This window comes from Dioszegia hungarica (assembly GCF_025882075.1).
Source record: "Dioszegia hungarica strain PDD-24b-2 chromosome Unknown MKK02contig_11, whole genome shotgun sequence".
Taxonomy (NCBI): Eukaryota; Fungi; Basidiomycota; class Tremellomycetes; order Tremellales; family Bulleribasidiaceae; genus Dioszegia; species Dioszegia hungarica.
Window position 1 is genome coordinate 918,811 of NW_026515771.1, and position 19,807 is coordinate 938,617.

General features: G+C 57.6%; 8 protein-coding genes across 8 annotated transcripts; 3 read left to right on the top strand and 5 right to left on the bottom strand.

Annotated features, from left to right (window-relative positions):
• Nucleotides 1-174: 174 nt before the first annotated feature.
• On the bottom strand, nucleotides 175-1,143 carry MKK02DRAFT_16180 (acyl-CoA N-acyltransferase; the record flags this gene model as incomplete). Its single annotated transcript, XM_053085589.1, has 5 exons — nucleotides 175-299; nucleotides 358-568; nucleotides 614-775; nucleotides 824-952; nucleotides 997-1,143. 5 exons carry the CDS (start codon nucleotides 1,141-1,143, stop codon nucleotides 175-177), a joined length of 774 nt encoding a protein of 257 aa, XP_052944706.1.
• Nucleotides 1,144-1,375: 232 nt separating this feature from the next.
• Nucleotides 1,376-2,940, top strand: MKK02DRAFT_16400 (Las1-like-domain-containing protein; the record flags this gene model as incomplete). The annotated part of the gene is made up of 5 exons (XM_053085625.1): nucleotides 1,376-1,489; nucleotides 1,538-1,715; nucleotides 1,758-2,505; nucleotides 2,551-2,746; nucleotides 2,791-2,940. The coding sequence occupies 5 exons, from the start codon at nucleotides 1,376-1,378 to the stop codon at nucleotides 2,938-2,940; spliced, it is 1,386 nt and encodes a 461-aa protein (XP_052944707.1).
• A 206-nt stretch (nucleotides 2,941-3,146) lies between these two features.
• On the top strand, nucleotides 3,147-5,069 carry MKK02DRAFT_37807 (uncharacterized protein; the record flags this gene model as incomplete). The annotated part of the gene is made up of 8 exons (XM_053089795.1): nucleotides 3,147-3,304; nucleotides 3,358-3,413; nucleotides 3,464-3,542; nucleotides 3,591-3,887; nucleotides 3,935-4,222; nucleotides 4,270-4,328; nucleotides 4,378-4,877; nucleotides 4,923-5,069. The coding sequence occupies 8 exons, from the start codon at nucleotides 3,147-3,149 to the stop codon at nucleotides 5,067-5,069; spliced, it is 1,584 nt and encodes a 527-aa protein (XP_052944708.1).
• Nucleotides 5,070-5,360: 291 nt separating this feature from the next.
• MKK02DRAFT_37808 (tyrosine phosphatase family-domain-containing protein) lies at nucleotides 5,361-6,380 on the top strand (the record flags this gene model as incomplete). The annotated part of the gene is made up of 5 exons (XM_053089796.1): nucleotides 5,361-5,483; nucleotides 5,529-5,633; nucleotides 5,687-5,811; nucleotides 5,891-5,972; nucleotides 6,141-6,380. 5 exons carry the CDS (start codon nucleotides 5,361-5,363, stop codon nucleotides 6,378-6,380), a joined length of 675 nt encoding a protein of 224 aa, XP_052944709.1.
• A 167-nt stretch (nucleotides 6,381-6,547) lies between these two features.
• MKK02DRAFT_37809 (Tim10/DDP family zinc finger-domain-containing protein) lies at nucleotides 6,548-6,984 on the bottom strand (the record flags this gene model as incomplete). The annotated part of the gene is made up of 3 exons (XM_053089797.1): nucleotides 6,548-6,755; nucleotides 6,823-6,898; nucleotides 6,957-6,984. 3 exons carry the CDS (start codon nucleotides 6,982-6,984, stop codon nucleotides 6,548-6,550), a joined length of 312 nt encoding a protein of 103 aa, XP_052944710.1.
• A 338-nt stretch (nucleotides 6,985-7,322) lies between these two features.
• On the bottom strand, nucleotides 7,323-8,855 carry MKK02DRAFT_16024 (Rhodanese-like domain-containing protein; the record flags this gene model as incomplete). Its single annotated transcript, XM_053085568.1, has 7 exons — nucleotides 7,323-7,385; nucleotides 7,437-7,755; nucleotides 7,835-7,910; nucleotides 7,965-8,120; nucleotides 8,175-8,264; nucleotides 8,403-8,601; nucleotides 8,739-8,855. 7 exons carry the CDS (start codon nucleotides 8,853-8,855, stop codon nucleotides 7,323-7,325), a joined length of 1,020 nt encoding a protein of 339 aa, XP_052944711.1.
• A 279-nt stretch (nucleotides 8,856-9,134) lies between these two features.
• MKK02DRAFT_16171 (adaptin N terminal region-domain-containing protein) lies at nucleotides 9,135-12,402 on the bottom strand (the record flags this gene model as incomplete). Its single annotated transcript, XM_053085588.1, has 11 exons — nucleotides 9,135-9,367; nucleotides 9,421-9,526; nucleotides 9,576-10,264; nucleotides 10,310-10,407; nucleotides 10,457-10,703; nucleotides 10,746-10,998; nucleotides 11,047-11,359; nucleotides 11,415-11,851; nucleotides 11,903-12,061; nucleotides 12,115-12,302; nucleotides 12,366-12,402. The coding sequence occupies 11 exons, from the start codon at nucleotides 12,400-12,402 to the stop codon at nucleotides 9,135-9,137; spliced, it is 2,760 nt and encodes a 919-aa protein (XP_052944712.1).
• Nucleotides 12,403-12,969: 567 nt separating this feature from the next.
• MKK02DRAFT_34358 (uncharacterized protein) lies at nucleotides 12,970-19,002 on the bottom strand (the record flags this gene model as incomplete). Its single annotated transcript, XM_053088919.1, has 14 exons — nucleotides 12,970-13,065; nucleotides 13,116-13,248; nucleotides 13,293-13,410; nucleotides 13,463-13,676; nucleotides 13,728-13,835; nucleotides 13,892-14,120; nucleotides 14,169-14,657; nucleotides 14,703-14,937; nucleotides 14,972-15,274; nucleotides 15,323-15,395; nucleotides 15,439-15,996; nucleotides 16,024-16,989; nucleotides 17,023-18,186; nucleotides 18,235-19,002. 14 exons carry the CDS (start codon nucleotides 19,000-19,002, stop codon nucleotides 12,970-12,972), a joined length of 5,454 nt encoding a protein of 1,817 aa, XP_052944713.1.
• Between the last annotated feature and the right edge of the window lie 805 nt (nucleotides 19,003-19,807).

Consider the following 19,807-nt stretch of genomic DNA (forward strand, 5'->3'; position numbering starts at 1 on the left):
CGCCGGCTTGCATGTGGCCTCATGTGGCAGGCAGGGTTACTACCCAGCGAGGCAGCGAGGCTCACCCGCTGTTGATGCCCTGCACAGCCATGGCCGCTACAAACGAGCCTGTCATGGAAGACAGAGAAAGCTGTCCAATCGTGGAGGTGGATCAGACCTTCATTGTATGGGCATTCACCTTCTAGCGATAAGGCTATCCAATCTATCTCGCACATCCTCCTCCCACTCCCTCCAGGTTATACTCGCTAGCCAGCTATCTCGAGACATCTGTCCCGGCTTGGAATCACCTAGTCGTCCTTCTGATTGCTGTCAGCTGCCCATCCTCCTACATATCAATCTAGGATCAACATCACTCACCCTGCGCGCCGACTTTACCGTGCGGAATCGTCCGGTGGTTCCGCAACAATCCTTCAAAGGTGAATCCCAGCCTCAGTGCCGCCTTCTGAGATGCAAGATTGAGGGATGTAGTGAACCACTGACACCGCCGTAAACCGAGCCCACCTTGGTCTGGCATGTCGAGGATGTGGTGCATGAGCGCTCCGGCAGCATGAGTGAGGACATGAGTGCGCTATCTTTCAGTACATCTCTTACAGTCACAAGCGGGGAGGCTCACCTGATATGGAGGGAAGATCACTATCCATCCTGGTTCTGCCACGAGGTCATCCGCCGACGCGTTGATACACGAGACTGTCCCGGCGAACTCATACTCCGATGGATCAGTCGGTGGGGTGTCGCTTCCAGGCTTATCGGTATAGACGGCATATTGCAAGAAGCCCTGCCATGGTCAGACGCTGCGATAAAGCCTCTCAATTGAAGAACTCACTGGCTGCCTTCGTCGCGTCTCCGTGCTGCGCAGCACATCCTCCAGAGTGTGCGTCTCCATCGGTAGCCACTGTTGCGTCTCGGGGTACTTCATGAAGCCATCATATAGCAGCTTGGCATGCAGTGAGGGCTAGTTAGTCAGTGCAACCCTCAATCCTTGGTCATCTGACTGACCACGAAGGGTCGAAGCTCGACACGATCCGTCCGGAGCGGCTTGACGTCAAAGACAAAGTTGAAGTCATATTCTTCTGGAGGGATGGACATGACATCCTCCAAATCTGGAGGCGTTGGTGGCTTGTAGGTGTTCTTATAGATGGACATTTTGATTCCACGGGTAATTATGATAGGTTATGAGAGACTATGTTCACTGCACTTGATACGGTCAATTGAACCATCCATCTCGCTTCGACTCGAATCGCCTTCGGACTCTCGGAGCGAGATCCCGAAGATTGGCGAAGTAAGCGAGGGCCCCGCATGCCGTCATCGCTCTGAGCTGAAATTTCCGCCAGCCAGAGCAGGTCTCTCTCACAGCTTCACCTGACTGCTATATTCAATGCGGACACCCAGACGAGTCCCATGGACGAGCCAGTCGGAGCTCAGCGAGCTGTATGAGTGGCTCTTTGCGCCATCTGCGGACATTGCGTCGCGTCGGCGGGGACTGGCGAGGGTAAGCTAGCTTTACTTGTGCTCGCGGGTCCGAAGCTGATGTCTCCAGATGAGCGTGTATATCTCTTCGCCATCATGTCCGGCTTTCATCCATCTTCTGCATACGCTGGTATCGGCGGACCTCCTGCCCCCGCCAGCAGACTCGGCCGCTGCGCACGCTACGCGTCTGACGTCCGCGATGGCGGTTGTGAGATTCATCAACGGCATGGTGGATCCGCTTCAGACAGGTGAGCTGGCCCCTCAGTGCCAGTACCATGCTGAGATCCTAGGACCATATGCTAGACCTATATCCCATCTCGCAGCGAGCATCCAGATCCCCGCCTCCCTCATCTCCCTCCGGCATCGCGCGACACACGAGGACCTCCCCCCTCTCCCGCTCCTCCGCCAATCGGTCCTTCAGGCGATCCATTACCTTCATACCTTCTCCTTCCTCCCTCTCCTAGCCTCCAGCTCGACCCAGCCGGCATATGAAGGCCGTGACCGCGCCGAGAAGCTTGTCGGGCGGTGGAAGCGGTTGATGAAGGATCGATTGAGGGATCGGGAAGTTGCGGAAGATACCGCCCGTGCAAAAGAGCTGCGAAGAGTCCGAAGGGGTCTGGAGTCAGAGGAGGTGGAAGATGTTGTGGAGGCGCTGTGTGGTACGGAGGGGATGATACCGCTCGCGAGGAAGAAGAGGCCGGGAAAGACGGATACTGCCCCCCCGACGGCATTGCTGCAGGTCTGGGCACCGCTCCTCGTCCACCTGACGGCTGTGCGGCCAACGTATCCCGCACTGCTCGCCGAACATATCGTCTCAGCGCTCATCGATGACGAAGGCCGCCGGACGCCGGAGCATCCGTCGCAGGAAGGCAGGCGGGAAGGAGAGAAGGAGAGGCAGTCATTTCGCTGGACGCTAGCGGTATGGCTTATCTGGCTATGGGAGGGACTATCGGGACCGGGGCGTATAGGCATCGCCGAGGAGTGTAGGCGGCCTCTTTGGAACAGAGTGGTGAGCGCGCTTCTTGCGGGGGATATGATGTGAGTAAACTCCATCGTGCAATGGGGAAACAGCTGATCGTAAAGTCTGCGTAGACTCGCTGGTAGTCTCGCTCAGATCGATGGTAGCTTGCAGGACAGCTGGCGGTCCATCGCGCCGATGCTTCTTGAGCCAGACGAGCCAGATCTTCTGAGCGGGCTGGACGACGTCAATATGGAGGGGATGAACGAGGCCGATCGGATGTTGGCGCAAATGGAGGCGCGTCTCGGGCAATTGCAACGGGTGAGCTTTGGCAGTCCCACCGGAGGCATAAATCTGATTGCTAGGTGGCTCAACCAATCCTCATGGACGGCGCCCGATCTACACCTGGGTCTACGCTGCAGAACGGTCACGACGCGGCGACGGCGCCGGGGTGGAGGAAACTCGGGCCGAGAGAGTGGAGAGCTTGTCCAATGGGCGTGTGGGGTGTCGCATGACACTTGACGCGATAGGATCATCCTTTGCCTTTCTCTTACATCAAGGATGACTGATACACCGAATTCATGACACACTGACGTGACTCTGACCTCCCTTTGATCTTTTCGCCCCGCTCCCGCCCCACATCGCTCACTGCGGGAAATGACTCTTTCTCCCACTTATCGACCACGGTATCAGTTGGACCTGATCATCATTCCGCCTAGCCATGTCTTTCTACCCCTACCCGACTGGGCCGGTATGGCCGCCACCCGCGCCCTCGAGCAGCGCGCCCGCACCCGTCTACACGATACTGATCACGGGTATGGTGCTCTTCATGGCGAGCAATGTCATGCCGAATCTGATACCGACGCCCGATAGGATCTTGTGAGTAGCACCGACCGTCCTATGGCCAATTAGCTGTCACTGATACAGAATAGCAACGTCGCTCCAAGAGTCCTGTTCTGGGGTTTTTGGCTGATCATACTGACTTTGCGTACGTCCCGGACCTCTACCGCTCGAAAGGGTGCTAGCGCTGATGGGCAGTTGCACAGATGACCGGCTCGATCCCTGGCGTACCTCACCTCCATCTCACATACGTCCATATGACAGTAGCGGCGCTCATGTCCGTTCCCTTCATCCTCGCCGGTCTACAGATATGGCTGACCCGCAGATTCGTCCTGATGTGGAATCAACTCGCAAACGAGGTCCCTCCCGCCGCGCCCGACGCCAGACCCTCTTCCTCGTCATCATCCTCGTCCCGAGAGAAGCCCAGAGAGTCGAGCTCCAAGTCAGAAAAGAAAGAGGACAAACCTCCCGATCGCCCATCGCCATGGGAAGATCTGCGCGCTCATCCTTCGGCGTTCTTGACGACGAGACTGAACAGGGCGGCGATGTGGCCGTTCCCGATGGGCAAGGCGGGGAAGACTGGGCCGGAGTTGTGGTGGGAGAGCGGAACGCCTAGTCATGTGTACGTCTCGTGTTATTCTGCGGATTGTGTTGGAGCTGACGAGACAGGGGCCACTTCAACAAGCCAGAGGTACCGCCTGAGCCGAAAGAGGAAAAGTCAAAGTCCGGTGAGAAGAACAAGGACGGGGACGGAGATAAAGAGAAGGCCAGGGCCAAGGAGAAGGAGAAGCTCAAGGAGGCAGAAAAAGCCAAAGAAGCTGAAAAGTTGAAGATGGCCGAGAAGGAGGCGGCGGCCAAAAAGCAAAAGATGATGGATGCCAAGAAGGCCGAGGGTGGGTCCTCTACTGGGAAGGCTGACGTGGCCGGAAAGACGACCGGCAAGGAGGCAGAGGAGAGGTGAGATTGTAGCGTCAAAATGGTCGTGTACAAGCTGACCTGGTTAGGCAAAAACAGAAACTGTGGCGAACGAAAGCGCTGATGATGATTGTCGGGATCAGCTTGCGTGAGTCCTTTCGCTCCGGAGTGCAGCTCGCGGCTGACCCAGTGTGCAGTCAGCAAGTCCCTCGGCTTCCTATTACTACTCTTCTTCAGCCTTCAGATGATATCGCAGGAACTGAACGGACCGGCCTCGAACTCCGCAGCACCGTCAACGTCGTTGTCCTCAAGTGGCGGTTCATCTTCTCGTCCATCCGATCCCGACAAGGATGCCGAAAAGGCCAAGCTGGCAAAGATGCAAGCTATGAAGGAGGCTGAGAAGGCCAAGGCTTCGGCATCGGAGTCGGGCTCTTCACGCTCCGGCTCAGGCGACCGGGAGAAGGAAAAGGAGAAGGCAAAGATGCTGGCTGCTAAAGAGGCTGAGAAGGCCAAAGCGGCGGGGAAGCCTTCCTCTTCGTCTTCCTCGTCGTCCAGGGAGAAGTCGTCGAGCTCGAGTAGCAGCTCCAGTAGCTCGAAGGAGAAGGATCTGGTGACGAGCGATGCGGTCCGAGAGGCCGCTGGGAGCAAGACCAAGACGCCAACGGATGGAAGTGGGGATGCGCCGACGCCTTACTCTGTAAGTCTGCCTGCGCCTTATTGATTTACTCAGCTCATACTATAGCTTGGCATGGGGATGAACTACATACACACCAGAGGCGCAGATGGGAACTTGGACGGGTCGGGCGCAGCGTTTATACCGAGCGAAGGGATCTCTCACCCGCTCATGACGAGCATGATGCGAGGCTGGGCCGGCTATTGTGATATGTAGATGCACTATGAAGAGACGCGCTGTGGGCCTCGCCGCCTCGCACCTACCTCAGACCGCTTGACAGACCGCCTAGCTGCCACAACCACACCCAAGACACCCGCCACCCTCGAGCCTCCGCCACCTGCGCACGGGCATGTCCATCAACAGCTTAGCTCAAGTCGAGCGCAAGCCAGAACATCACTTCTCCACCATACATCTTTCAGCAATCCAGCACTATGCGGTAACGCAGCCCGCTACCCCGCCTCAGCAAGCCGAGGGCCTGCTCTTATATTCTCGGCTGATCGCGCGGAAATGGCGTCCTCCAGCCGAGCGCGCTCTTCCAAACAACCCGGACCTTCCCTCATCCACGTGCCCAACCTCTTCTCGGTGGTCGAGCCTGGCGTGTATCGCTCTGCCAGTCCTACGCCCGCTCAGGTAAGCTGTCTCGAGCTCAGCAGGAGTGCAAGCTGATATGGATAGGTCCCATTCCTGGCTTCGCTGAACCTCAAGACGATCATTTCCCTGACGCCCGAGTTCCCCACGAAGCAGCTTCTCGCTTTTACTCGAGCGGCGGGAATCGACTTTGTGAGCTGCTCGTATTTCTGCCCCCAAGCATAGAGGAGAAGCTGATGCTCCAGCTGCATTTGGGCACGACATTATGGAGGCCACTCATGGACTGGAAACCTATCCAGGATGAGATCGTCAAGGCAACGCTGGAGCTGTTACTGGACAAGCGGGTACACCCTCTTCTGATCATTGACCCGTAAGTCCTTCCAGCCAAGAACTCCTTTTTCTTCGCGGCTGTCGAGCAGCCGACAAGGGCGACCGAGCTGATACCGCAGTCTGGGGATACATCAAACGGGTATCATCGTTGGCTGCCTTCGAGTGCTGCAGGGGTGGAACTTCGCCTCTACCCTCGTCGAGGTCAGCTGATGACTTGACACTGTAGCCCGGACAGAGCAGCTGATTGTATGTAGTATCGAGCGCATTCTGGGCCGACGAAGCATCGGTATTCGGACGAGCAGTATATCGAGGCGAGCTGGAGAACTCTTGGGCGATGTACAACCCAGAATGAAGCTAATACCCCGATAGCTGTTCGATCCGGACCTCATCAATCTCCCCCTTCCGGATAACATCCCATCTTGGTTCCGTAGTCTAGACGAGTCCGACGAGGAGGATACGGACTACGAGGTGGAAGAGGCGGACCCGGTGGACAAGAAGGCACAAAAGGGAGCCAAGCCGGGCAAGGAGAAGGTTATAGAGCCGAGCAACACAGCGGAGGAGGTCGTCGGGGGTAGAGATCCGGGTAAAGGCGAGCGAGGCGTGGGATAAGCATGCGGTTTCTGTCGAGGAATCATCAATGTATCTTACCGGCCCATCTAGAGCTAGTCCCCTCCTGTATCTCGCCTGGCAGATCGAGTATCCTTCAGAGACGATAATGGAGCAGGGTATTCGATACATGTTTCTCATCCCATCCTGATTCCCTGACGCTCCCCAATCTACCGCCCACCAAACCCTCCCGTAGCCTGTGCCGTCCCGCCCATCGCCTGCATCCTCTCCCCGACCACCTTGTTCACCTCGAAGAATTTCGCGCTACACCGGTCGATGCAGACTGCTTCGCCCTTGAGGAGCTCGCCCTCTGCGTATCGGTGTGATTGGGGGTTGGGCTGGATGCATTTTTGGTGGCATGAGGTGACGAGGCGGTTGCTACCGAGTCAGCTCTGTATATCGCTCTAAGCATATCAGAAAGGCAGAAGCAGATGGGAGTGCTCACAAGACATCAGTGATCATATCCAGCTCTGCTACGGCCATCTCCATCTTGACCGGGTCGACCGCGCCCGTGTCCTGCTCTGTGCAAGTCAGCTTGCGAACCATCCCGATGGAACATTTTGCCATGAAGGAACCCACTTGCTCCACCGCCGAAAAGGTAAGACATGTTGCTGAAGTGATGTGTTTGTGAGAGGAAACGAGGCGGATGGTACTCTGATAGCTCGCAGACCTTGGAAGTGATGGATATGAGTTATGCGCAAGAGATCAAGGTGGTCTACCGACTTTTGGCTGGTGGATCTGTGGTGGCAAAATATACTCCCGCTGAGGAATGAGGCGTTAGTGCTCTTCAACGGTCGGGCGAGAGGTCCAGCTGGGAAGTTTGGGACCGAACGAGCTTGTGGTAACAAGGCGACTCTGCTTGGGACGGGCTAGAAAGTACAAGCATGATGAAGCGCTACATTTGTATCATTCCATCTATCCGCTTCTAGAATGCCGAAGATCCAGCTAAGCTGGGCTCTTTCCCTTGATAATCTTGCTCTCCGGCCGACTCGCATACCCGGTCCAGCTCTGCATGGTCAGCTCGGAGGTGTCTCACTCCACACCAGCTAGCGGACGTACCTCATCATATATCGCCGTCTTGACCGCCCCACTCCCATCCTCTTTAGCCACCTCATTAGCCAACCACCCGACCGCAGCCGTCATGCCGCTCCCGCACGTAAACACCACCCCATTCTCCCCCTTGGTGACCGCTTCCCATGCCGACTCACCGCCCACGCCCTGGATGAGCACCTCGCGAAGCTCCGCAGGGGACTTGAGGGAGGTGTATGGGACGGAAGAGGAGGAGGGGTTGAGGTAGGATGAGAAGGGCAAAGGGAGGGAGTGCGGGATGTGCCCTGTTGAGAGGCCGGCGCGGGGCTCGGGGGCTTCAGCGGTGTACCTGATTAGTATCAGCTTGGCACGGGTTCCAGTCTGTGACGAATCTGAGTGGGATAGAGTGAAGTGGTGATGATGCGTACCTCGGTAGCGGTCGATGATCCAGCACCACCTCGCCTTCCGGCCCCTTCTCTGAGTTCTCCACGACCTGCTCGTACGCTATCCAAGTCAGCTTCCCGCCCGATCACAGGACTTCGACATATGGCAGCTCACATCGGATGAACTCCGCACTCCGGTCTTCCGCCCCCTTGTACTCGCTCGCCGCAACCCCCTCAGACTCCTTCGTCTCGCCCACTTCTACCTCCCCGCCATCGGCTATCCACCTGGGCAGTCCGCCGTCCAGTATCGACACTTTCTCGTGGCCGAACGCTACGGGATCAGCATGCCTCGGATAGAACTCCAAGTAGGGCAGCTGTGACCCACCGATGAAGGTGAATGCGCCGCGAGGAGACGAGAAGACACCGATAGAGTCGTACAAGACAACATGGGTATCATCCTTGATCCCCAGCTTGCCTATCATATCAGCGCATGCACTGCATCGCCCTGCTCGGCCAGCATAGATCCTTCATCCGACCTAGTCGAGCCCAGGCTGACCTGCTCAAGTCCCACCGAGCCTTCCTGGCCGTTGTATTGGACTAGGGGGGTACTCACGGCACTTCTCCACAAACCTCTCCTTACTAGGCAACATATGCGTCAGATTCAACAGATTCTTCTCGCCCGCCAGCTCGGCCACTTCGTCCAGGTCCCACCGGCGCGCACGGGGCAGACGGGGCCCAGAGAGGTATTCGGACATGGGCGACCGGGGGGAGTTGGGCATGTGCCATGAGGCGTCGAGGGGGATGGTGGAGGACTGGTAGATCAGCCTGATGTTCACAGTGTTCCCAATGTCATGACAGAGGCGGTCAACGCTAGCAAGGCCAGGCAGCTGCTACCTGCCGTCCCTGGTGGCTTGGCTGACTGCTGGATCTGTTTGACCCGCGGACATACCTTCGGGAGCTTCTTGTACGCCTCGGGAGTCAGGAGGAGGGGCACCTTCCGGGCCGAGGAACTCATCGATCGTTGAGATATACTAGACATGATGCTTGAGGCTGAAGTGAGGCGCATATCACTTTCTCTTACAGGGCTATCAAGGTGAAGAGAGGACAATGTACAACTCAACCAGTCTCGAGCTTGGTCAGTGAGCATCTCGCCCGGCCGGACCACTCCGACTCCACATTCCTCGCGCTTTCGCCTGACTCAGCTCTGACTCGTCGACTCAGCGTATACCCCGTAGATTATCCGACGTTGCAAATCCCAGAAGCCGTTGTTCGACACTACCAGATGACCCAGAACCACGTTCAGACTCTTATCCAAGCGATCTACAAACCCCCTGACTCTCTTAATCTAGATAGCACCCATAACAAGCCTGACCACCTCCTCCTTCTCCGCCCTGACCGCCAGCTCAAGGGTCACGCCCGCGCCCGAAGCATACGTCATCCGACAGCGCGCAACCACCTTGCCCCCACCACCACTGACCATTCCCGAGAGATTGAGCGTGTGCACCGATGTCGAGGTGGGCGATTCGGACCCGCCGAGGGCTTCCATATTGAGGACTTCGATCAGGGATTTACAGGCGTCTGACGCGTCAGCTATAGCAAGCACACGGGCCTGAAATGAATCAATGACATACCTTTCAGAGACTCCAGTGAGGACAGAGCAAACGTCTCGGTCGAGCTCGCTGCGGATCCCAACTTCTCCCATTCGTTCTGGAACGTGACATACGTGGGGGTGATGTACTACTTTATCAGCTTTCGGTCTTCCGTACGAATCCAATAGCAGACCCACATCGCCCGCACCCAAATCACAATCCTCAATCTGGTACTCATCCTGGTATCCCTCCTCCTCTGGCTCCCCACTCGTCGGGTCCACCTCCTTACTGACGAACCGGAGCGTACACCCAAAGCTCCCGCTCGCGTAACTTTCGGGCTCTTCGCGCGTGAAGGACACATACACCTGACCCGAGCCGGCGGAAGCAGTCAGGCTCTGAATGGGGATAATAAAGTCCTCGACGAGTCCCGATCCTTCCGAAGGTGTCATGAGCACCGATACCTGTTCCAAGACGGTATCGGGTATAGTATTCGACACGTTGAATTGGAAGACGATGTTCTTGGCAAAGACGTGCTTGACGACAGAGACGACGTATTCCGTTTCGCTCTCGGTGAGCGCGGTCGGCTTGGACGTGGAGCGGAGGATGGGGCCGTAGTTTTCCAGCTCGGGGATGGCGGAGAGCTGAGCGGTGTACGCGGACTGCGTCTCGGCGGCGGTCGAAGTAGAGGCCACTGGCTCGGCAGCCTTGGAGGGGCCGGCGTTGATGGACTCGATAGCGGATGGGCGGGCGGCAGCGACTTGCGCAGCGGCCTGGTCGCGAGAGATCTTGGGGATAGAGGTAATGTCAAAGGCGGTGTTGTGTCGGCCGGCGTCATTGACGTACGAGACAAGCTCAGACTCGAGCGCGGCGAGCGAGAACGTCGCCTCTGGCTGATCAGCTCGACGACCACAGTCGGGCCTGGTTAGCTCACCCTCGCGCACGAACACATCCGCAAGTCGCTTCTCCTCCAACACCTTGATGTACATCGCCGCCCGATCCCGAACCTCGTCATCCACATCGTCAAGGCATCTACCTCATCAGCTAGTTCCTCTGCACTTGATACACCAGATCGACCTACCGCCTGAGCAATACATTGACGCTCTGCATGACCCCCTTGTCCTCGACACAAACACCAAACTTGGCGAGACTCGATACCGCCGCGGCCCGGACGACCGCATTCTCAAGGACGACCCGGTTGTAGATGTAACGGATGAACTTGGTAGGGTTCTTGGTCTTGGGCCCTTCAATACCGAGGAGGTGCAGGATCCGGACAGAGAGCTTGGTGAACTCGCAATCCTCGATAAACTCGCACAAGTGCGCTAGGGCTGATCATTAGCATAACCCACATCGGTGAAGTATAGACGTACCAGCCTCGCGACAGTCGCCGATAAATTTGATCATGTCAAAGATGGCCTCCACGACAGCATGCTTAAAGTCATACCCTCCCTCATCGCGCAGAACGCCAGAGAGGAAGGAGAGCATGACTGCCTGTTTGGTCGGAAACTTGAGGCAGAGCGAGCGGATAGCGTCGACAACGATGATTTTGAACTCGTCGGTGATGTCGGCCATGAAGGAGGAGATTTGCTTCATGAGCCGGTCGACCGAAGCTTCGTTGCCAGTCTGCAATGTCAGCTATCCGTCGCCGTATTCGAGATGTCGGGAGCTCACCTTCAACAGAGTAGTGATGGCGTAGGTAGCAATGCTCCTGTTCGAGTCGGTGATGAGGTTCTCCATGTCCAAGTTGCAAGCGGTGACAGCAGCCGGCTGGGTCTGCGCGAGCTTGTTGAGCGTCTTGATCGCGGCAAATTTGAGAATGGCCTTCGGGGAAGACAGGAATAGCTGGAGGACAGCGACGGGGCGGAAGAGCTCGGCGGTGGAAACGTTGCGCATCTCGCAGATGGCGCGAGCGGCTTCGATGTTGACCATGTCGGATTTGTGGCGGAGGAGGGATTCGAGGTACTCGTGCATTTGTTTCTGGACACTGAGGGATCAGTTTAGCGATCCTCATCCCGATTCCAGGGCGTGTGCAAACTCACTTGGGGTCCTCGTCCATCACTTTCCTTGCGAACCGGATCAACATGCAAATGGCCATTGGGCTCTTGACGATCGAGCTTCCGCCCTTCCCAGCCGCGCCAAACTGCTGGATCATCTTGGTGATGGCCATCCTGTCCTTTTCTCGGATGAGGTACAGCAGCCCGAGCGCGTGGTACTGCATGATGTAGCTCGTGCTCGCGACCGCCGAGAAACCGCCCTGTGAGCCGCCGGAGAGATAGCCCGCGCCGGCGCCATATGACGAGTTGGAGACAGCTTTGGCATTGACGGCCTCCTGCGCTTCGTTCGACCAGCGCTTGATGATGGAGGGGGAGAGGTGGTAGAGGTGGTAAGAGGATACGAGGGAGGCGGAGGAGATGGAGGAGGAGCGGTCGACGAGGGCGGATTTGAAGAAGCGCTCGACGGACTGGACGGATTGCGCCTGTAATGTCAGCTACCTGTCTCCGTCTGACGTGTGGGCGGATCAGCTCACATCGATGATGCGCGCGAGAGCTCGGATAGCGTTCGGGCGGTAAACCACCTCTAAATTCGGCTGCATGTCTTTCATGATGGACGAAGTAACCATGATGACGTCCTCGGCAATAGTGGACAGCTCCTTGATGACCAGGTAGACCATCTGTCTGAGCGCGCTCTATATCGTCAGCTCTGGGCACATTGTCCAACACCAGGCACTCGCGAACTGACATCCTTGTGCTGGAACAACTTTGTCACGCCAAAGAAGAGCGTTGTCGCCTCTTGCGTCGTGAATGTTTCACCGACGTAGAGGAGGTACACGATCCGAGTGAGCAGCGCCCTGCATTTTCGCGGTTGGATGGGAGACTCGTTGAAGCAGCGAGCTTCTTGTATGACGGTGGATTTGTCGTGGTAGAACGCTGAGAGGGTCAGCTTTGGCTCAAACGCCTTTGTGAGGCTGGGAGGAGAGCTTGCCAGCTTACACATTCCGCCTGACTCCTCATCCTTCTTGAACGACATGCTGGGCTAGAGATATAGGCTGTAAGGAGAGGTATACAGCGAAGAGTTACAGCAAGGAGAGCTTTGTTGCTGGCTGCCGCTGCACCCACGGCCAACGCGTCAAGAGGAAGCGGAATCATTTCAACATTCCTCAACCGCCCATATCTATTCGACCCCCCTGTCTTTCAGACGACGGTGTGGCGGAGCTCAGCGCTCAGCGCTCAGCAGCAGAGCCCACTAGAGGGGTGGGCGATGGGTGGAAACAAGTGGAGGATGAGGGAAGGGTAAGGGGATCAAGGGATCTGAGGTAATGTGATGTACGGATATGGGAGTTTGTCAATCGCTGGACCGGGTGCTCGCCTTTCTCCACCCTTGCCTAATAAGACCCCTTCGCTTCGATCCGCCAGGTCTTCCCCACAATCCCCCACCTCTGGCCCCCGCCCTTCCCTCTTCTCTCTCACACCGCTTCTTCTCCACATACAGCTGAACAGGGTAATATGATACATATTCACTTTCAATCCGTCTAAACATCATACTTCACACTGCCACCCTTCACCTACTTCTCCTACTCCCCTCGACCATACTAGCCTAGGACAAGTGGAACGAGCCACCGCCGTCGAGGATGGCCCGGCGGAGCTGCTTGTCCAGAGCTTCCTTCGACGTATAGTCCGGCATCTTCAAGTACTGTCTTATCAGCTTCTAGCACCACCAATTTGCGGCACCTGCCAACTGACCTGAGCGCAAGTCATCACACTAGGCAAATAATCGTCTGCCCTGAACGGCGCTTCGTGTGGTTTCCGTACGACCGTGAAGGGCGGTGTGAGGCCTCGGAACCCGCCGATAGGTAGCTTGGGAGCACCAGTGATGCTGCATCATCAGCGCTGTCCATACCAGTCCCAAATTAAACTCACAATTGCAAAAATTGCCGCCTCTCCTCTTTATCATACCCCGCCATGACCTCCACCAGGTTCTGCACCGCCCTACTCTCGAGCGTATACCCATGGTCGGCCTTGATGGCATGCTCGATCGCTGACTGATCAGCTTACTGGTCTTTGCACCTCATCCAGAAGCTGATACTCACTCTCGCGACTCCAATCCTCATCCGCGTTCCCAATCAACAACCCCAGCTCCTCTGGCGCAAAGATCCGCATATCCTTGATCGGGAAGATCATCGAGAAACCTTCCTTGAACGCCTGAGCTTGCTGAGTGACGCCCGCGCCCAGCGTCTGCTCGAGCACGAGCTCGAGGAATTCTTCGAGGTTGGAATCGTCCACGTCGATAGCGGATCCGCCGGGCTGTACAGTCAGCTTACCACCCAGGCTCAGCTAGAGTTCCGGTTAGCTCACCTTCAACTCGATATCGTACCCCGGAAGCGTAAAGTCCAGTGAAAGATCCCTCAACTTGGCACCGTTCACCGAGAGCGAGTTCAGCTTGTTTCTCTTGGCAGGTGTTGGCTACCATATCAGCTTCTTTCTCTCATCGCACATCAGCTTTGAGAAAGCAGACATACCAGCGCCATAGCCTCAATCTCCTTCCTTGCCTCCGCGTAAGCCTGAAGCCGCTCCATCGACCTCGCAATAGTCGGATCCACCAATTTCAGAGTCGCGATATTCTTCTTGACCGGCTGGCCGAGAATGAGGCGGAGGAATACCTTGTTGAGGTTGATATCGATGATTCGGGAGTCGAGGAGTGCTCGACCCGCAAAGAGACCGATGGTCTTGAACCACGCCATCTTGGACCTGGATCGTCAGCTCTTACTTCAAAAATTCCTCAATAAGGCAGCTCACCCCGGTGTACTAGACGACTCCTCCGCTGGTCCCGCAGGCGAAGGGTACAGTCCCTTCGGATGGAAAACATACGCCCCCGGCTTGGTCTCATCCTCGTCCCTCCAGAGCTTCAACGTCCGCCTCGCAAACTCCTTGCTCGCCAACGAGTAAAACTCGAGCGTCGGACCGAGACCCGTCCCAATCTCATCAAAGTACTCTACCTCCAATATCCCATTACTCGTCCCGTACAGCTCCAACACCTTGGCCGCCGATTCGAGCAGTTGCGAGCGCGAGATCCGGACTTTTTGGCGCACGATACGCGAGAGGTGCGAGAGGTCGTCTCGCCGGTGGTTGCTTCCCGCGGATCGGGCGAGTTGGGCGGCTTGGTATCGGGCGATAAGGCGGCCATAGCCGAAGGAGGTGGCTTGGAGGAAGGAGTATCGGGTCTCGAAGGGGAATAGGAAGGAGAAGTGTTTAGGAAGTTCAATGGCCCATTCGGGGAGGCAGTTACTGCCGGTCAGCTTCAGACTCGTAGACGAGGCTCAAGAAGCTCACCTGGCGATGATCATAATCTCCTCGAGCTGTCTGCCGAGCTTCGCAGTGAGTTTGTTATTAACAAACAACGACCTGTCGACCTTGCCATCGTCCCTGACCGCCGTCTCCTCCATTACAAGATTATGCAGCACGCGCAACAATCGCAGAATCTTGGACGTCGGCGCATCGGGCTCGAAAGCAGACGGTAAAGTAGTCCCAGTCGCAGTCGGAGGGGACGGCGCATCAGCCGGGGCTTCTAGACATTAGCTCCGCCTATACTGATAACTCACTAGTAGCAGGCCCGTCGACCTTCTTGAAGCGCAATACAACCGCCGCACCGTGAACACCGCCCAGAGACGCGGGGCCGCCCCTGGACTTGTGGACCGCACCGTAGATCGTATCCTCGAGGGAGACGGGCTGGCCACCGAGGCTGAACTCGAGGTGCCAATCTACCGGAGCGGTCTTGACTGCACCGGCGTACGAGGCGGAACGGGGCGTACCGGCCGAAGGACCCGCTTGGGACGCGAGAGCCGCTTGTGAGGGCGTAGCGACTCGCGTTCCTTCGGGCGTCTTGGCTTCGACTCGCGAGCCATCTGCATGGGTCAGCTATAGCTCACCGGTATGAGTGGCGTGAAGCTCACCTGGCGCAACCGACATATTGACCACCTTTTCGGTAGGCCTGATCAATTCCTCTTCCATATCCTCTTCGAACACCTGGTCATCAGCACTGCCCAACGCTCAAACACGAAACGCTAACCTCCTCCTCGTACTCGTCTGAATAGTCATCATCAAAGTCCAGATCCATCGGCATCGCCGGGAACATGGACGCTTCCGGCGCACTTGACGATAAAGCCTGGATCTGCGCCGCAGCCGGAGCCGGAGCCGCCGAGGCAGACGGACCAGGCGCATCCTCGTCAATAGCATCTGCGCCGGTCTGGGCGGCGCTAAGTCGGGCAGACCGACGCCTCTTTGGCGCTTCGATAGGCTTTGGTGCCGAAGCCGGTGCGGGCGGTTCCATCCTTCCACTCTCAGGGGCGGATGAGGCGATACCAGACGGTCCGGGTGCGCCAAACCCTCCGAGAGCAGCCGCAGCGCTACTACCGCCCGGATGAGGTACGCCTCCGAGGGCCGACAAGATCCGACTCGCACTGCTTCCTAGCCCACTTCCGCCGGGTCCGCCTGCACCTCCCCTGGGGATGCCCATCCCACCGAATCCAGCGGCCCCAAACAGCCCACCTGCCGAATGCGCCATATAGTTCGGATCGGCGACTCTGGGCCTGAGGAAGTCGTGCAGCGCCTGCATCGGCGCGATAGCCTGGATCGTCACGCTCAGCGCGTTCACTTGCTTGGGCACGTCTTGCCCGTCCTCCGCTTGGAGACGGATCCGCATCGTCCGACCGAGATTGTACGAAGACGGGCGGGACGAGTCCGAAATGCCGTTAAAGGCAGCTTCGACCTCAAAGTTCTCCAGACGGCCGAGCGACTCGTGGAGGCGTCGAACGAGCATGACGAGGGGACTGGGCGACGAAATGGCCGTATCCGAGAATACCTCAAAGAGGAGGCTTCGGCGATCTTCCGAGTTGACCGTCCCGTCCACTTCGACATAGTCGAGCAGACCATCGATGAGGCCCGACTTGAGCAGCTCAAAGGAGGACAGCGATCGGTCGACGCTCGCAAAGTTGGACGCGATATCGCCCAGGGCGTCCCGGAGTTCCCCGTCCGAAGCCGCGGGGGCAAGAATGGACTTGACCTGGTCCGCGAGCTTCTCGAGTACCTCGACCGCGGCACTGTGGTGGTCACCGCCGACTTCAAACAGCTTCTTGGCGACGATGACCCGCGCGCGGAAGATGTTGACGTCCAGGGGGTTGACGAGACCGTGTCTGTGCGGCGAGTTGGGGTCAGGCCGGGCATGTTCCGCCAGGATGGCGCCGAACGACTCGGGCAGCCCAGAAGACCCAAAGAGGGGTTTGAGGTCTTCTAGGATATGCGTGATGGAGGCGGTCCGGCCGGGACCGGTAGACGGCCCAGCGACGGGGATAGGAGCTGGCGAGCTCGACTCTCCAGGTTCCGTCTTGACCGCCGCATTGAGTGCGGCCTGCTCCTTCTCCCTAGCCGCCTTGACGGTACTTGGCTCCTGCTTCGCCAACGCTTCAATCTCGAACACCACCCCTTCTCGCATGAAGGAAGTCTGGTAGATGTCCTTGAGCTTAACGACGAGAAGCTCGACCAGTTGGAGCGCGCACAGAACAAAGTAAGGATTGTCCTTGGACGAGATGATGGCGCCGAGGAAGCTCGCCATAGGTACAGACTGACGTCAGCCTTAGTCACACCCTGGACTTACTTGCAGCGTAGCTCGCAAATGATCCGACCCGCCAAATGCAATCGCCTTGACCAACCCCGTCAACACCTTGGTTCTCACCCTCGCGGCCACCGAAGCCGCATAAACATCCACCAGCACCGGCACGATCGACTGGATGAACCGACCGATAAGCTGCGGGTGCTCCGAAAGCAATTTCAGCCGCTGCTCCGTCTGCGTCTCGGCGTCCCTCTTTTGCTTCAAGAGGGCATCCTTTGTCGCTTGGCTCATGCCCGACGCATTGAGCGCGCTGGTCAGAGCCGATAGATGCGCGCCGGGCGTCGACTGGGTGGATAGAACAGTCGAAGGACCAGCAGCTGCAGCTGGCAAGTCGAATTCGGCGCCGATGATCGCCTCGGTGTCCGCCTTCTCCTTCTCCGCCGTCCGGCTACTCCGGCGGGTAGTCTTCTCCGGCTTCTCCGGCTTGTCACCCTTGCGCTTCATCCGACTCAACCCTTTCTCGCTGTACGCCTTGGAGTCGAACACGCCATCCCGCGGAGTTGGCGGCAGGAGCTCGCAGATGAGCGCCAGGGTTTCCTCGACTTGGTCCTTCGGCCGATGGGCCAGGTTCTGGAGAACCGCCATATCCGCCACGCCACCCGCTAGTCCTTGTCCGCCGGTCGACTCTCCCTGCTCCGCCGAGTTGTCGGACGGAGGGAGAACACCGGTGAGGATCTGGTAAACCGTGTTGGTCATTCCAGCTTCGAGGAATGCAATGGTGACGGTCGCAGAGCAGCGAGCTGAGGAAGTAAGGGTCCGGAGGAGATGAGTGTAGGTAGCAGGGGAGACGAGTGGGGATCCGCCAGAAGGAAGAAGGAGCGAATTGATAGCTACTACCGTAGGGAGATCGAGGAGACCTTCAAGGTGACTCGTATTATGCCGGTATGCCTCCATGGTCCGAACGACGGCGAGTGTGGCCTGCTCGACGAGTCGCTGGTCCGCCTGCGTGAGGGTGTCCCGGAGGATGGAGAAGACCTCCTTGACTTTGGAATAGTGCTCGCTTGCGATGTCTCGGCAGCAGTTGGCGGCAGCAGTGAGGGCGGTACGCTGGACGTTGGTAGAGAAGAAGGGGAGGTAGTTGAGGAGAGCGCCGAGGCCGCCTTCACGGACGATTGCGGCAGGGTATTCGGCCGAGATCTTCTCCATGGTCTGCATGTCAGCTTTGATCTAACGAAGAAGGAAGACCCAGAAGCTCACGCTGAGAGTCTGTTCTGCCAGCTCGATATACGCAATCTCGTTCAACTTGGAGCACAGCACAGGCACAGCTCCAAGATGAACCAGCGTATGTCCCGTCCCCGGCAAAGCCTCCATCAGATGCGCCAAACATCGACACGCCACTAGCTGACACTCCATCTCCTCCTCATTATCGCCGCCAAAGCCAGCGGGCATCGCCCCGCCCGTACTCATCGCGAGCGCCGCCGCCAGCTGCGCATCCTCGTCCATCTCTTCGACATTGCTCGGTCCCGCATCCTCCCCGTTCTCATCGATATTCGGCTGGCCCTTCAAGATAGCGATGAACTCCGTGGCAAACGTATTGGTCGAAAAGGTTCCGCCGAGGGTGTCTTCGTTACTGACGAGGAGGAGCTCGCTGCACTCGCGAAGGGCGCTGAGGCGGGTGGAGATGTTTTTGGACCGGAGGTTGTTCTTGAGCCGCTTGAAGCGACTGCTCATCCCGGTGGACATGCCGCCAAAGTTCCGGAAGTCCCCGCCGAATAGGGCCATGGCGGTTGCTTCGTCCAGGTGCATCCCGCTCTCTCCGGCGAGACGAGCGAGACGCTCGTAAGCGGTCCGACCGGGTCCGCTGGCGGGTGGAGGAGGCATTTCCTCATTCTCGCTCCCGTCCTCGTCGTCGTCATCCTCATCGTCGTGCTCCGACCCCTGCATGTTGTCGTCTTCGTCTTCGGACAGGCGCGAGCGAGAGGGCCCGGCTCTCTCGTCCACCCATTGACTGTCATCGCCCTCCATATCGTCGTCGATAAGCTGCTTGGGTGCTAATGGTCAGCTTGGCATCGCATGTACGGCTAGGTACTCACTCGAATCCCCCTTCTTGTTCCTCTCAACCGGCAGACCAGTTTGTCCTCCTCGCTTCTTAGGCCTAAATATCAGCTGAGTCCATCTTTTTCTGGAGTAGTAAGCTCACGTAGAGGTCTTCCTGGGCATCTTCGCCTTTGTCTTCTTGACCGCCGCCTTCGCCTTGCCTTTCCCCTTACTACTGCTCGCTTTGACCGGTTCCAGTTCTTCTTCCTTCACGCTGCGTCCAGCAACGGATCTCCGGAGACGTTTCGCGGGTGGCTTCGTCACTTCGGTATCGGACGGACCTTCAGTCAAGGGTGAGGAAGGAGGGGAGGGTTCGGCCTTCTTCTTGCCCTTTCGGTCGACTGGAGGTTCGGGAGCGTTGGGAATAGGGTGAGAGATGGTCGCTCGGCGTCTGAGGAAATTAGCATATAGAACGAGTAGTATTATCAGGAACCACATGATGATATGTGTAGAGCAGAGAAGGAGGGGAGATGAGTGAAAGATGAATCAGCCGCGAGGGCCTCCTTTCATCCCATCCACCGCCTCGGTTGGAGCTTGCTGGGTCTCGCTGGAAGTGCAGAGAAGGGCGTAATGTGACTCACTTTCTCTTGCCAGCTGCAACTTCAGACTCCGCCTTCTTGCTACCTGCAATGCTTGCGATCTCTGTCTCGGAAGGAACGCCGGCTAGCGAGATACGGGCGGAACGGCGGGGACGGGGAGCACTGGATGATCCGGCTTGTGGCGCGCTGGTGGT